Genomic DNA, 14,679 nt, shown 5'->3' with positions numbered 1-14,679 from the left:
TCTCAAACTTACCTACCCCACCTTTAATTACTTCCTCTAATTTTCCCAAAAAACTTCCCCGACAAAAGAACACCATACCTACTGGCACTGAAATCCACTGAATGTGTAACTGGTTATATTTTATGACATTGTCGCTGGCAGTACAAAGAAAACACAAAGCTAAATGCTCAAATGTCAGAAACAGCATCATTATGTGTTACAGTCAGAAAGTAGAGGAACATTGAAACTCGTCAATGTTTGAACTGTACTGGTATGAGGAAGTAATCTTTAGTAATACTACTCAGTATCATGGTGCATCAAAAGTGGTGCATCACTTCAGTAGATGCGGCTCTTAGTTTGTGGTTAAGTGAGGCTGTTAAGAGGCTGTATTTCACACACACACACACACACACACACACGCACGCACGCACGCACGCACGCACGCACGCACACACACACACACACACACCACACGCACGCACGCACGCACGCACGCACACACCACACACGCACGCACGCACGCACGCACGCACGCACGCACGCACGCACGCACGCACACACACACCACACACACACACACACACACACACACACACACACACACACACACACACACACACAGTGAGCTTTGGTAGCAGCCCGTTTCTCACCTCTGGAGCTCATATAAGACGTGTGTTATTGCACTGCAGAGGTCCCCGTGCACCAGCTGTTCTAGTGAAGCTGTGGAGGGGCTGCTTTTCTTGCTTTTCTCCGCTGTGATCTTCAGAGCTCCGATGTTCTGCTGGTTACTGGAAACACGTTTCACCTCAGCCCTCAACGGGAGCTTATAGGTTATCGAGGTTTCTGCGAGGCCTTTAAATAAACAGGGTGAGGAGGTTCTGCCGTGAGTTGATGAATTGGGCCTCTGCGGTTTAGCCTCAGCAGAAACACCGTACGCTCGGGTCACGCTGCCCAGTATCGGCGCTTTTATTGAATGAGTGTGAGATTTAAAGGCATCTTAAAGGTACGTTGGGTCAGAGGTAGACAATGATTCTGCCTGTCACCCACTGCAGAGCCAATAAGAGGTGGAAACATCGTTTATCACACGCTTTCTTTAGGAATGCTCACCTGGCTTCTGGCACATTTAATTGTTTATTGATAAATCATGACTTAGTAGACCTCGTGATAACCAAACAGTAAACCAATCAGAACATGTATTCTGCAACTTAGGGTGACTTTTAGGGCTGTGCGATTATGGCAAAAATCTTAATCACGATTATTTTGGTCAATAATTGATATCCCGATTATTAAAAAAATGATCCATTTACTTTGAAAACATCCATTTATTGAAAGAAACGTTTGAACAATATGATTTTAACAGTTGATAACCCTGAACTTTAAGTACAATTCAACTGAAAAACCCCAAACAAAATAAATAATAATAATCGTTTGATTTCGATTACGTTGTTTTTGTAATCGTTGCAAGCCAAAATCTTAATCGAGATTAAAATACAATTACTTGCACAGAGACTTTCTTACGTTGTTGATGTTACAGCACTGGTCAAACTATACAAAATATAATATTGCATAATCTTTGGAGTCAGTATTTCAATATCAACAGCGTTACAGAAGCAAAGGTTAACTGCAGATATAAAGCAAGCAGGGAAACTACATATTAAATAGAAAGATACCTGCAAACGGCTTCTAGCTGACAGATATCCTGCCTTTCACACCAGCCCAAACAAACTCAAACATATTGGCAGATACAATCAGGTGGTTTTCAAAGTGTCATTTATGATATACAGTAGGGGATGTATTGTTTAGTTTCAAGCCTGAGTCCTGAAACAAACGCTCATGAAAGCACCAGGGAGAGAGCACACTGTTGTGATATGATTAGCCAAATGTCAGACAATACTATATCCAGTCTCAAACCACAATCTGAGCGTTGCGCTGCATTTTGATGTTTGGCTCGCTCCAATTAAAAAGACAAAAGGTGCAGCGTGCTGCTCCGACTCTCATTTGCATTAAAACCGTTTGCAGTATAAGCTCCTCTGCTCGTGCAACGTTTCCAATCTTATGAATCGCTGGTGTCCAATCCAGGGCTTTACCTTTTAAATAAATTAGATTTGCCGAGCTGCTTGGATGATGTGAATATCTGTGTTGTGTGTTTTATCAGAGTGAAAGAAGAAAATTGCATTTTGTGCCAAACAGTTTTTTCCCGTGGAGACTTGTTGCTCCGCTGCTCTCCATTAAGAGACACTTAATATATTCAGATTAGTTACTTAGTGCATCGGGTGGATTGGTATTCTATGATATCTCCTCCTCGAGACATTAGTCCCAGAGATCTAGCCTGCAGCCTTCCCTCTAACTCTGCATCATTGTAACTCAGTTTTCGGCATTTAGTCTAATTCAGGGGTCTCAAACTCAAGGCCCGGGGGCCAAATCCGGCCCGCGACTTCATTTCATGTGGCCCCGCAAGAGCTTGCAAAGAATATAATGCGTTTATTATATGGTTACATGTCACTTTACAGAAGCAGGTTGCCCGTAAACTACATGTCCCACAATGCATCTTGTTTTATGACATGCACACTGAAGAGACTTGCAATTATTTGCCCTGGACTTCTGCTTTCAGACGCAGTTGATTACTAAGTTATTATCCTATCCGATAATAATCCAATTCAGAGGCAATAATGTCATATAATACATTATTTTATATATATCTTATATATAGTTACAACCGGCCCTTTGAGTGCATCCTTTATGCGAATGTGTCCCGCAATGAAATTGAGTTTGACACCCCTGGTCTAGTTGCATAGTGAACCCGGAAATGTTGAAAACCCCAACGTTTTATGACAGGAATGTATAGTACAGGTCCCCAGCAAGCTGCCGGATGATAACTTGCATATGTTGGGCAATTTGCACAATTAGCATAAGTTTAGTTAATTAGCATGAATGGCATCATAGCCCATGTGAACATGTGGTTGATTAGGCCGATTTTCACTACCATGGGTAATGTTGCGATCATTGGATATAGAGGGCACAAGATGACCATTATAACCTCTACTGTGGACGATTTATTTTCAAATAATTGGCAATCTGTTCAATCCAACTGATCCAGAGTCCCCTAAATCATCCAGATCCACCCAAAATGAATCCAAATCCGCCCACCGAGAAAACACATATTGGCATTTTTCATCCTGAATGTCGGAAATGGACTCAGCATCACAAATGAACCCAAAACCACTCCAAAAGTGTCAAGCATTTGAAAACTATTGCCCATATAGGCTTTCATAGTCATTCATGCTAATTAACGCAACTTGTGCTAATTGCCCAACATATGCAAATTAGCACCCGGCAGTTTCTATGTGCCTGGGACCCGTACTGTACATTTCTATCATTAAACTTTGGGGTACTTAACTTTTCCGGGTTCACAATAGCACTCTATGAGCTGGCAACTAGACTCTTTAGCGGTGTTTTTACTAAACCCAGGTGCCAGCTTGTTATTTCTGCCTTGTCTGCGTTTGTGTGCGTCAAACCTGGCCAGAGATGAAGAGATTTTAAATGCTGCTGTCGCTGCTTTTGATCACTTGATTTGGTTGATGTGTGCCTCCCACGCAGCCTCACACAGACAGAGGAGGAGTGTGTGATCCTTTCCGAGGCAGCGGAGTGCCGTGTGCACCCGGGAGCTGTGTGCACGGATCTGTGTGTGTGTGTGGGCTGTGTTCTTGCAGATTGTGCTTTACATAATGAGCTTATTTTCTAGCTGGGTAGCGGCTGAAGGCCACAAGGAATGAACATTATGCAGGAGTGTGTTTGACAGCTGGGTGGAGAATTGGGAAACAAAATATTTCTGTAGTTGTTAAAAGCAGTGAGGAGTGGGAAAGTGCTGAGCTGCTCACTTTAAAAGCTGTTAGGATGGATTCTCCCGTTGAGAGAAAGGGCAGATGAGTGACTTTTCAGGCATTGTGGGACGTTGATATTAATTAAAAGATAAAATAGAAAGTGCAAGATATTCACCATAACCATAATGCGGAACATATCCTGAAACTTTCTGTGATCTTTTCTAAAAACCAATGATGCGTAAATGTGGAGAATCATCTAATGTATTCAAAGTTCTCCAACTTCTCCTAATGGCAGAAACCACTGATTTCTGTGGTTTCTAAAATACTTTCCATGGCTTTAATAATCAAAATCAATCATTGCTAATGTTCTGTAGACACTGTATTTTTGTTTTGTTTGTGAAGCAGAGTTGCATACATGTTGTGAATGTGCCCGTGGTCACGTTCAGATCACGTATGCAACTAAAGCCACTTGGTTAAGGTCAAAGAAGGCGTGGCTTCTTTGGGTAAACATTAAGTCAAAATCATTTGATTGGTGCATCCCACAAACTATTTTTCTAAAACTTTTTGTAAGTTTATTATCCCAAGCGTATTTGAAGCATGCTATTTATTTAACTGTAGTTGTTAACATCTTATTATGTCAAAGATAAAGCTAAATGTAATTATATAATTGTAACTGCTTGAAATAACGCTGCAGTAGAGTCAGTGGTTTTAGGCAACATGAATCCCACTATCTCAATAAATCTACTTATCTGTCTGTAACACTGATTATAGAATGACTATCAGCTCACAGAAGAAAACCCAACAACCATAAGATGCATCCCAATGAGTCCTGTTTGGGATGTTCTTATTCACTTGACAAGTGACACAAAGGTGAAATCTATGCGCTTTCTGATTTTTTTTTGGTGGTTTTACAAGAGAAAAAGATCGACTGTTTGTTGCCACCTTTATTGGGCAGTTGACAGTAAATACGCAGAGAAGACACAATCAACAAAGGTCTAAATAAAAGTGACATCGAAGTTATTTGGCTTCCAAGCTGCTCCGGTTTTCTACATTTGTCCATATCTGATAAAGAGCTGCATCTCTAGGCTTTCCTTATTGGGTTGTATCTCTGTAGTGGATAAACAATATCAATAATGCTTTATTTTTAACATACACTGAACAAAAATATAAATGCAACACTTTTATTTTTGCTCCCATTTTTCTTGAGATGAACTCAAAGATCTAAAACGTTTTCTATATACACAAAATAACCATTTCTCTCAAATATTGTTCACAAATCTGAAAAAATCTGTGATAGTGAGCACTTCTCCTTTGCCGAGATAATCCATCCCACCTCACAGGTGTGGCATGTCAAGATTAAAAAATGTTTTCGGGTTTAACCCTAACCCTAACCCTAACATGTCAGTGGGTGACATGTTAGGGTTAAACCTGACAGGTTTTCGGACCCCCCCAGACCAGAGTCCTGCATCGGGTCGGGTACCCGCGGGGTAGTTTAGTTTAATGTTTAAATCCTCAGACCTCTCGCCCGCGGGACCGCGTATAATCATAACCTCTGCAGCGCATCAATCTGCTTCTGAGCGCGCCACATTCGAAATGGCTGAGGTGAAGCTCTCTAGCGGAGAATACAGCATCTTCAAAAACTCTTCCTCAAGAGCGAAATCCAACGTCTGGGAGGCTTTTGGTGTCAAACTAGAAGCAGAAAATAACCAACATCCCAGGCTTTTTTAGACAAAATGCGTGTGTTAATAATTGAACGTTTTCACTGCTCATATATATGCGGGTTCGGGTCGGGTTGCGGATCATGTGCCGACGGGTCGGGTCGGGTTGCGGAACTAATTGTCAATATGTGCGGGTAGCGGGGCGGGTTCGGTATTGGACGTCGCGGGTGCGGGGCGGGACTCTGCCCCAGACCCCCCCAATAAAGCAGAACTGCACGTTTCAGAGTGGCCTTTTATTGTGGCCAGCCTAAGGCACACCTGTTCAATAATCATGATGTCTAATCAGCATCTTGATATGCCACACCTGTGAGGTGGGATGGATTATCTCGGCAAAGGAGAAGTGCTCACTATCACAGATTTTTTCAGATTTGTGAACAATATTTGAGAGAAATGGTTATTTTGTGTTTATAGAAAATGTTTTAGATCTTTGAGTTCATCTCATGAAAAATGGGAGCAAAAACAAAAGTGTTGCATTTATATTTTTGTTCAGTGTATATATATATTTTTTGTCATTACACAGTACAGGTACTATGTAACAAGACGGTTCCTCTGCATTTGACCCATCCTAGTGTTAGGAGCAGTGCCTTGCTCAGGGACACCTCGGTAGCACTTGGTCTTGCCGGGACTTCAACTGGTGACCTTCCAGTTGCCAAGCCAAGTCCCTATGGACTTTGTCACCACCGCCCGCCATCATAACATTGTGATGACAGAGATGAGGCAGAAGCATGTGATCTGATAAGGAATGGGTCTTTGGTCCTTTTGGGGGACTTGAAGTCGTGAAACACTTTTGTGACGGTGACAAAACCGTACTATCAAGCTGGAGAAAACACAATGCAGAGTTTCTCACAATGTTCTTTTTTTTAATGATTTACCCCTTTGTATATATCCAAGGCGGAGCAGGCTTGACCCCCAAACTGGAGGTGGTGTGGATTAGTAAAATGAACATTGACGTTTTCTACTGCATGATTGTCAGCGCTGTGGAGCAAGGACAACGATGTCCGGAGCCTCATTATCCTGCTTACTGCTGCATGCTCTGAATGAAGGAGAGGGCTCACACTGAGCAGCACTGAACTCTGGGTGTTCGGGGCTTACAGAGCTCTGAAGAGCAGGACCTTCTGTTCACTGCTTGCTGAGTGATGGATGGAGCTCATCGCTATGCAGGGTCTCTGTCCCGGACTCTGTGGGCACTTTGTTATTCAGTAAAACAGTAAAGAAGTGGACAATGCAGGTGAAAGAGCTTTGGCCTCCTCTCTGTCACTGCAAAGACTGAAGGCTTCAAAGTAAAAGTCATTTGAGGCTTTTTACTGCCGTCAAACTCACCATTTGTCATTTCAGCAAAATGATAGACTTTCCAGAGTCCGGACGGACGGATGGGCCAGAGGGTGAGTGATGGGTGTCCAGAAGGATATCTGATCGAAATGAAAAGATATTTCCCATCACTCAAATGTCAGAGTAATGGCTTCCTTTGTGCTCGAAATTTAGTGCGACTTTCCTTCTTTTATTGTTTCACCTGAGGCTGAAATTCTCTTTTCGGCCGCTATCACCATGTTAATGAGGTAATTCCAAGAATCTAGTGGAGTTAAAACAGCCGTGTCACCTCCATTAACATTTCATCTCTTACCAGAAAGACATATTCTTTTTGTAAATGTCGCTCCTCGTCATGCGTGGAAGGGCTCTTGTCTTGTCTTTTCTGTGGTTTTCTCTGCTGATGCCAAATTCAGAAAGGTCAGAGGAAACCGTTTGCCCTGGATTAGACGTCAAAGCTGACAGAAGTAGAAAGGAAGTGCGTTTGTTTTTGTGTAAAGGATGAAGGTGCAGTGATTTGGTATTCAGGAAAGCTCTCTGTCCGACACAGGGTCCGTGTCGAGGTTCAGTGGCTGCAGAGTCCAGCAGGTATTCAACATGTAGCTCCATCTTCCTCTGAGCTCTCTGTGTTTGTGCTCCACCGGCCACAGTGTCAAGGGCGTCGGCTCTTAAATGCCAAAGCGGAGGAAAACCTGCCCGATGCTTTCAAACTGCTGCTCCCTGTTGAGAGTTACCTCACCACGCATTATCTCCTCAGGGGTTAATGCACTCAGAGAGCCTTCCCTCTCATTTACCCTCTTCAGACGACTGTAACTCCCCTGCTTTTCACGCTGAGCCCCCCCCCCCCCCCCAGCCCCACAGTAACAAGTGTCTGCAGGTCAGCGGCTGCAGGGATAAGGACTATCAGGAGTAGGGATGCCAGAAACTGACCATGATCAAATTCGAAAATCGGACAGCCCTGGCGAATATTAATCGATTATTCGCCGCCGCTGCTGGCTTCCTCCAAGTTTACAGTAAAACAAACTGCTGGTGTGACCAATGGTCATTACTATTATTAGCATTAGTCTATATTTTGGTTGAAACTAAGCCAGGAATAAAAAGAAAAATATAAATAATAATAAAAAACTATATAAATAAAATCGAATTTCAAAAAAATAATTTTCGATTATGGAGAGTGTAACGAATATTTGAAAAATCGAATAATCGCTGGCATCACTAATCAGGAGGAGCTCCAGGGGAACAAAGGGCTGCAGGCCCTCTGATGACTGTGTAGCAGCTACAGCATATTTAAAAGATTCACATTAAATATGTATGAGGCTCAAACTACTCGATTACTAATGATAGAGATATCAAACACCAACTAAAGAGCCACTGTGAAGCTCAGTCGGAGTAATGCGGCCGTACGTCAGGATTCTTAATGATATCTGCCGTAACAAAGTGTCCTAAATTCACTTCAGACTCGGTTAGTACCAGATCATTGCACCATCAGAGAGACACTGAGGCCAAGCTGGAGGCGGGCTGAATATTTCGAGCAGAAGAACTGTAAACTTTTAAAATATAAAACTATTGATGATATAAGTCTTGAGCCTGCATTTACTTTAGGAACAGGAATAACAACTTACTTATTATTTCTTTACAAAGTACACATCGTTACTCTTCTTATTGTTGCTCTGGTTTTGGTCTCTAGACCAATAATCAAATACTAGGACATCTATTTGACCATCTGTACCATGGCCACATGCTCAATGATGCACCTTACAGTTGAGCTATACAAGTAGTTATCAGCTCTTCACGCACTCGTGCAAAGAGCTGTTTGTTTGGATTTCGATGCATGTTTATTCATGCTGTTACGGTACTGGTACGCTAAGTTTGTAGCGACCATAAAGAAAGATTTAGAGCAATAATTAATTATATATTAAAGAAGTTTGCTTTTATTATGTTGTTTTAATTGTTTTTAAATTGCTTTGAATTGTTTTTTTTGTTTTTGTTGTTTTGTTTCACCCTTTTTAATTTTGTAGCACTTTGAGTTTTGTTTACGCAAATGAAAAGTGCGCTTATAAATAAAATATATTATTATTATTATTAAGTCCTGTTGGATATGGGACAATACTAAAGAAATCCAATCTCCACATTCGGTTTGCTAATAATTTCAATATATTTCTGCTTAAAGTGTTCCTCACTCTGACCATAAGTGGTGGCACTGCACCACCTAAATGTATTGCAACACCTTTCCTAATTTCCTAACTTGGAAAAATAATTAAAATAAATGTCTTGCTTCGGAGATTTGCTGCAATTTTAAATATAATCTTGTCCAGGGTTAGGGTTAGGGTTAGGATGACCCTGACTATAACCCTTTATAAAAAAAGTAATTTGATTATACAGTTATGAGAAAGTAAACAAAAAGTCAGCTCCATTTTGAGTAGAACTTTTAAATGTTCCTAATATTTGGCATAACAAATCCGTCATAGATTTGCTGAAATGTTCAAGGGTACGCTTCAGAATGGCTAGGATGTCAAATTTGAAGTAATTTCACGATCTCGCTTCAATATCTCAAACTAAATTGAAAAGTAGGCAGTCAGGCCACCAACTGTTGCAGGTAAAGAACAATTGATGCATGTCCTTACAAAATGAGATAGACCAGGGTCACAGTTCAGCTAGAACATGTTTGAATGCTGTTGTGAAACCGCTCATATTTGAATTAATGGAGGGCTATTTCTCTTTTGAAAAAGTGAAATCATGGTTGTTGGACACTGAGAGGCAGATGAAGGCCTTGTGCTGTTGAGATGAAGTACACTAATGTTGACGGAGTAATGGAAGCTAAAGCGTTGTTGTCAGAGTTGTGTGCAGGGATCGGACCGAGCGTGAGTCACAGTAATTGGCTCTTATCTCAGCGGTGGAGAACAACAGCCATTAACAGCTTTAAATGGAGGCAGCGCTAGATTACAGAGGGGGAAGCTGTGAATACTTATTGAGCTGAAACTCTGTTTGTGTTGCTCGTACAATAACAAACACTTATGTGTCTTTTACTGTGTGGTCTATTATGTATCCAGGTAGTGGAAATGATTTCATTTGATACTTCATTGTTGTTTTTAAATCACATTTACATTCACTTAAAATTCTTTCACATAATTTGACCTTTTGACCAAAACCAAAACGATTGGTGGCTCGATACGTCGTGGAGTCAGAAAATATATTATGCTTTCCAGAAAAGCCTTTATACTTTCCTGGCTGCTGTTGTTCAAATCAATTGAAAATAAAAAAACCGCTGCACAAACAAATCCCCAGTGATTTCATTTGTAACAAAACCAACACCCAGAGTGAGTCTATTAAAAAACATTTGACACTAATAATATCATTAAGTATACAATATGACGTTTTTATTGCCTTCAGTCTTTAATAAAGCATTAAAGAATGAAACATGAAGGTTTATTCTGACAACGCTGATTAGTCTCCATCAGGATCAGCCTGTAACGAGCCGTTCATCTTAACAACACCACATGATTACAGCATCCATTCATCCACATTGTAGCGTAGGTGTTATCCCTGAACGAATACATTTAATTTGGGCGCCAGACAGAGGAATATTTAATAGCCAGCTGTCAAAAAATGATATGCTTAAACACGCGGAAACAGAAGGATAGCCCGGTGACCTAGCTACTGAAGTTTACCAAGGAAAAATAATAATCAACCAATTCACTTTCAACATAATGTCTGTATTTTTTAAACCCAAATAATAATCAGTACATTAAACAAACAACTCATGTCACAGACCATTTACCAGAACAACTTAAATCCAGTAGATACAAAAACACAAACAAATAAGTCACATTAACTCACAAAACATCAATCACTTATGTGACTCCGAGAGCCTTGTTTACATCATGGGGATTGGGTTGACTGTGAGTGAGTGTGGGGGATAGGGTCACTCAGGGTAAGAGTGTAGTTCAGGGGATAGGGATGTGTGACAGTAAACTTGTAAAGTTCTGTTTTTCCAGTCCAGAGTGGTGTGTGTTCGATCCGACTTCCTCTTGGTTCTTTCTCTTCTTTTTGAATGACATGCTTTCCTCCTTTTAACAGCACACAGGTACCAATCATTTCCTTGATTGGTTTCCTCCAGCTTCTCTCTTGATTAGCCACTCCCCTTTTTCTCAGGGAATCTCTAGGTGTGTGTTTACTTTCCCCCCTGTCCTGCTACAACATTATTACACAGTTCATTCATCTCCTACCGTATGGTGCCATTACAGCTGAAAGACCTGTTTCCACCTGGGGACATGAAGCATGCCTCTCTGTGATTAGTGCCACTCGCTAATATCCACAGACTCAAAAGGAATGACGATGAAGCTGTGACAAACGTTTGATTTAAAGGTTTCTTTGTGTATTACCGTATTCGATGACATCATTTATTTCTCTATTGCTGATTATTTCCCCGTCTCAGCCTCAGTGCGCTCTCGTCCTTCTGTTTTTAACAACTCAACACTTTCTCTCAGGCGAACAGATGGGAAATGATAATCTATCTCCAGCTGCGTGTGATATTGTGATATCCTTAGCGTGGTTTTAACTGCAGACCCCTCAGCTGTGTTTTCCACTCTGGAGAAGAGTTTGGACACATCTCCTTTTATCATTTTGACCCTTAATAATGTTTACACTCTGAGAGAGGAGACGTTCCTGTGTTAAACTGCTGACAGACTGCAGTGTAATGTCAAAGGCCTGCTTTCACTTGGCTGACATTTAACCAGCCGAATCATTGATGCAACTCTACACCTCAGCTCTTGAGACAAACAACAACCTGGTGATCCTGCCCTTTGCTTCTGGTATTTAGCCTTTCTTGAATCTCTTAGTGTTGTAGTACCAGAGTTCCCGTTAGAATATTTTTTCGCCGGTTAACATGTCCGTTAAAGTTTAAATCTTCCGGACACAATTTGAAAAGTGCCGGTCAAAGGTCTTCTTTGTTATTTATTGAGCTTTAAAACAAGTTGATATGATTCGATATTAAACAAACTAATTATAGTAGATTAACTACATTATTCAAAAGTGTACAGTAACTTACAACAACACAGGAATAATAAACGGAGCGCTCTCTCTCTCCCTCTCCTGAGAGCCCGTCAGTATCATGCAGCTCGCGGGTCAGTAATGAGTGACCCGACAGTAAAACTAAACATATCTATAACTAGTTTGAGAAGTAATTAAAATAGCTAGCTAGCTAGTTCTAGCTAATGATATGACTACCTGCTTATTAAAAGACACCTAAACAATAAGCGTCTCTATGCAACCGGGTGAGGCCGCAAAGTACAGCGCAGCATTATGCATTTGTTTACATGCCGACCGGAACCCCGAGGCATTACCAACAGATCAACGCACAATCAACCCAGACAGGACATCTCTTTCTCCACATTACCTGTTAGACATTAGAATTGACTATTCTTGTCTGTCACATACTCTTTTGTCTGTCACATAAGTGGCGCAAGTTGCACAACTGATGCGTTATTGCGCTAAGGGGAAATATATTTTGACCGGACGCTTTGACCGGAGAGATTTAGATTTGCCGGTCTTCAGCATATTTTACCGGTCGTAGTCCGGTAATTACCAGCTAACGGGAACTCTGTGTGGTGCTCATGTTGAACTTTCTACTCTATTCCAAACATCTCAGTTTTTTCATCTGGAACGATGACTGGATGCTGATGTGCATGTAGAGATAATGTATTCAAAGGTAGCTCGTTTGAAGGCACATGTTACATGTCGGTCATTACTCTGGCTAAAGTATGGAAGTGCCGTGCAAAACGTGTGGCAACTATAAGTGAAGTTTCTTGACATTACAATCAGCAGTACTTGTTGAAGGAATGAGTCCTAAACCCCGGGAATGAGTTAGCATTTTAGCACTTCTGGTTCCCCCGTCAGTTTTTTTTACATGTTTTTGATTAGAAACCTGAAATAGGGGGTGTTTCTCAATGTCGAGGATGCTTCCTTGGTAGCACATGTCTTCCGAGTCACTTGCTTCAGAAGCGAGGCAAGAATCCTTCCCAGCCTCGTAAAACGAAGAATGGAGGAACAGGTGTGCAGGTGTGCGTCGTATGTGAGGCCCCGCCTTAAATGGAGCGCGATTTCCGCCAAAGATTTGGAAATTGGTCTGTGCGCAAAGCATTGTGGGGATTTTAAGACCGCGGAGTCTACTCATGTGCATCTTTATTTGCATCTTTAAACTGTTTAAGTTCAAGCCTTGTTTTAAAATGTACGTTTTTTTTCTGCTTTGTGATTGGTTGACAGACGTGTGTGACAGCTCATTGGTTTCCAATCTGCCTCCATCGTCCTTCAGAAGCTCCTCTCAGCTGTCCAGCAGCCACGCGCCGGGCTTCGCCAAACTCAACAGGAGAGACGGTAAGAAAGACAGGATACAGATGTACATAGTTTGGACAAATCCACATTACTAGCATTATTGTTGGTATTGTTTCAGAGCTATAGGGAATACGGTTTATACAGTCTGTTCATTACATTCTGTATTTCTCATTCTTTGTATCCTTGTGTGAACTCGTACCTGTCCTATCCTTGGTTTCAATCGTACTCCTGTTGCTGCTTTAACACCTGAGTTCCCTACAGGGATCAATAATTGTTTATCTTATCTTATCTTAGAAGTCTAATAGAGATGAAGGTGGTGGCCAAGCTGCTCTGCTGCAGTTTCACTCAGTTGTAAAGAGACTTCATTTGAGCTCAGGACACAAAAACAAAGCAAATAAAGAATCCTTTGTACTGAGAAGGATCAAATCCTACAGACTAATGTCCCGTCTTTATTCTCTGTTTGTAGTGAAGGTTCTCGCCATGAGGATGAATGTGAATGTGTGTTCGCCCAACATAAAGCCCCAGCAGGGAGTCCTGTGCTGGATATTGATGTGAGGCTTTGACAAAATGAAGATCATGGTTTGTTGTGGGGCTTTCTGCGGGGAACGAGCATCACTGCTTTATCCCCACATCAAAGCCTGGGAGGGTGGGATGGGTTTAATCTGGATCTGAATGATTTTCACCACCAGGGGAACTAAAGAAACAGAGCCCGCAGATTTCTACCGTGTCATCAGCTGGTTTGATGCTCGAGCCTCTGAACAAACAGTGTTTTGGTTGCAAAGTGCTGCCAGTCGCTTTGTTTGCCGATCTGACTTTGATTTCAGGAAACAGTGGATTGACAAGGCTCTCTGCTGTGGTGCTAGCATGCCTTCCTCAACCTGCTACACTTCATCAATTTAAAGATAAGATTTTACTTTTTAACAGCGACTGAAGACTTTACTCACTTCTAAGTCTTCCACAGTAGAAAGGTCACACTCTGTCATGTGGTGAAGGCTTCATGTTGAAGGTAATTTCCGTCGTTGCCCTTTTGCTGACACCAAAGCCAGTCTTCTGTAATACTGACATATCCTGGTCTCTTATTAACTCTTACAAAAGACAGGAGAGCCAAATGTGTCAGATATTAATTTAAAAAGACATGTGAATACCTTCAGTTAAAACTTACTAAAAATAACTTGACAAACTTTGTCTTTTCGATCAAAAAATAAAAGTAAATGTGGGCCCATCTGTAGGTGCTCTTAGAAATCCCTCATCATTCTCAGCATAGTTTTAATATTTCCTGTTTGCTGTTGTACTATACTGTAGGTCTGTTTTGAGTAAAAACTACTAAACTAGTGGTTACGTCCTCAGAGTGTTGAAGTCTGAAATATAAATAGAAAAAACCAGCTTGTAGCCGTGTGGAAGAACTCTAAGAACGTAATAGACAACAGATGGTAAGTTAAAGTGTGACCGTAGCAGCAGGAGATGCAGCTTTTGCTTCGACAGCATAATAGGTTAACAAACAACTTCCCAACAGTGGTAGCTTCCAG

General features: G+C 41.4%; 1 protein-coding gene across 2 annotated transcripts in view; it reads left to right on the top strand.

Annotated features, from left to right (window-relative positions):
* LOC307020883 (contactin-associated protein-like 4) overlaps positions 1–14,679 on the top strand; it is a 181,190-nt gene that overhangs the window by 21,611 nt on the left and 144,900 nt on the right. For both annotated transcript variants that reach the window (XM_079652567.1, XM_079652566.1), the window contains exon 2: positions 13,085–13,195. In XM_079652567.1, coding sequence (XP_079508693.1) covers positions 13,085–13,195 — 111 coding nt within the window. The remainder of the gene's footprint in view (positions 1–13,084; positions 13,196–14,679) is intronic.

The sequence above is a fragment of the Notothenia rossii genome (assembly GCF_949606895.1).
Source record: "Notothenia rossii genome assembly, chromosome: 9".
Taxonomy (NCBI): domain Eukaryota; kingdom Metazoa; phylum Chordata; class Actinopteri; order Perciformes; family Nototheniidae; genus Notothenia; species Notothenia rossii.
Note: the sequence above shows the minus strand (reverse complement) of the source record. Positions and strands in the feature narration are given on the sequence as shown.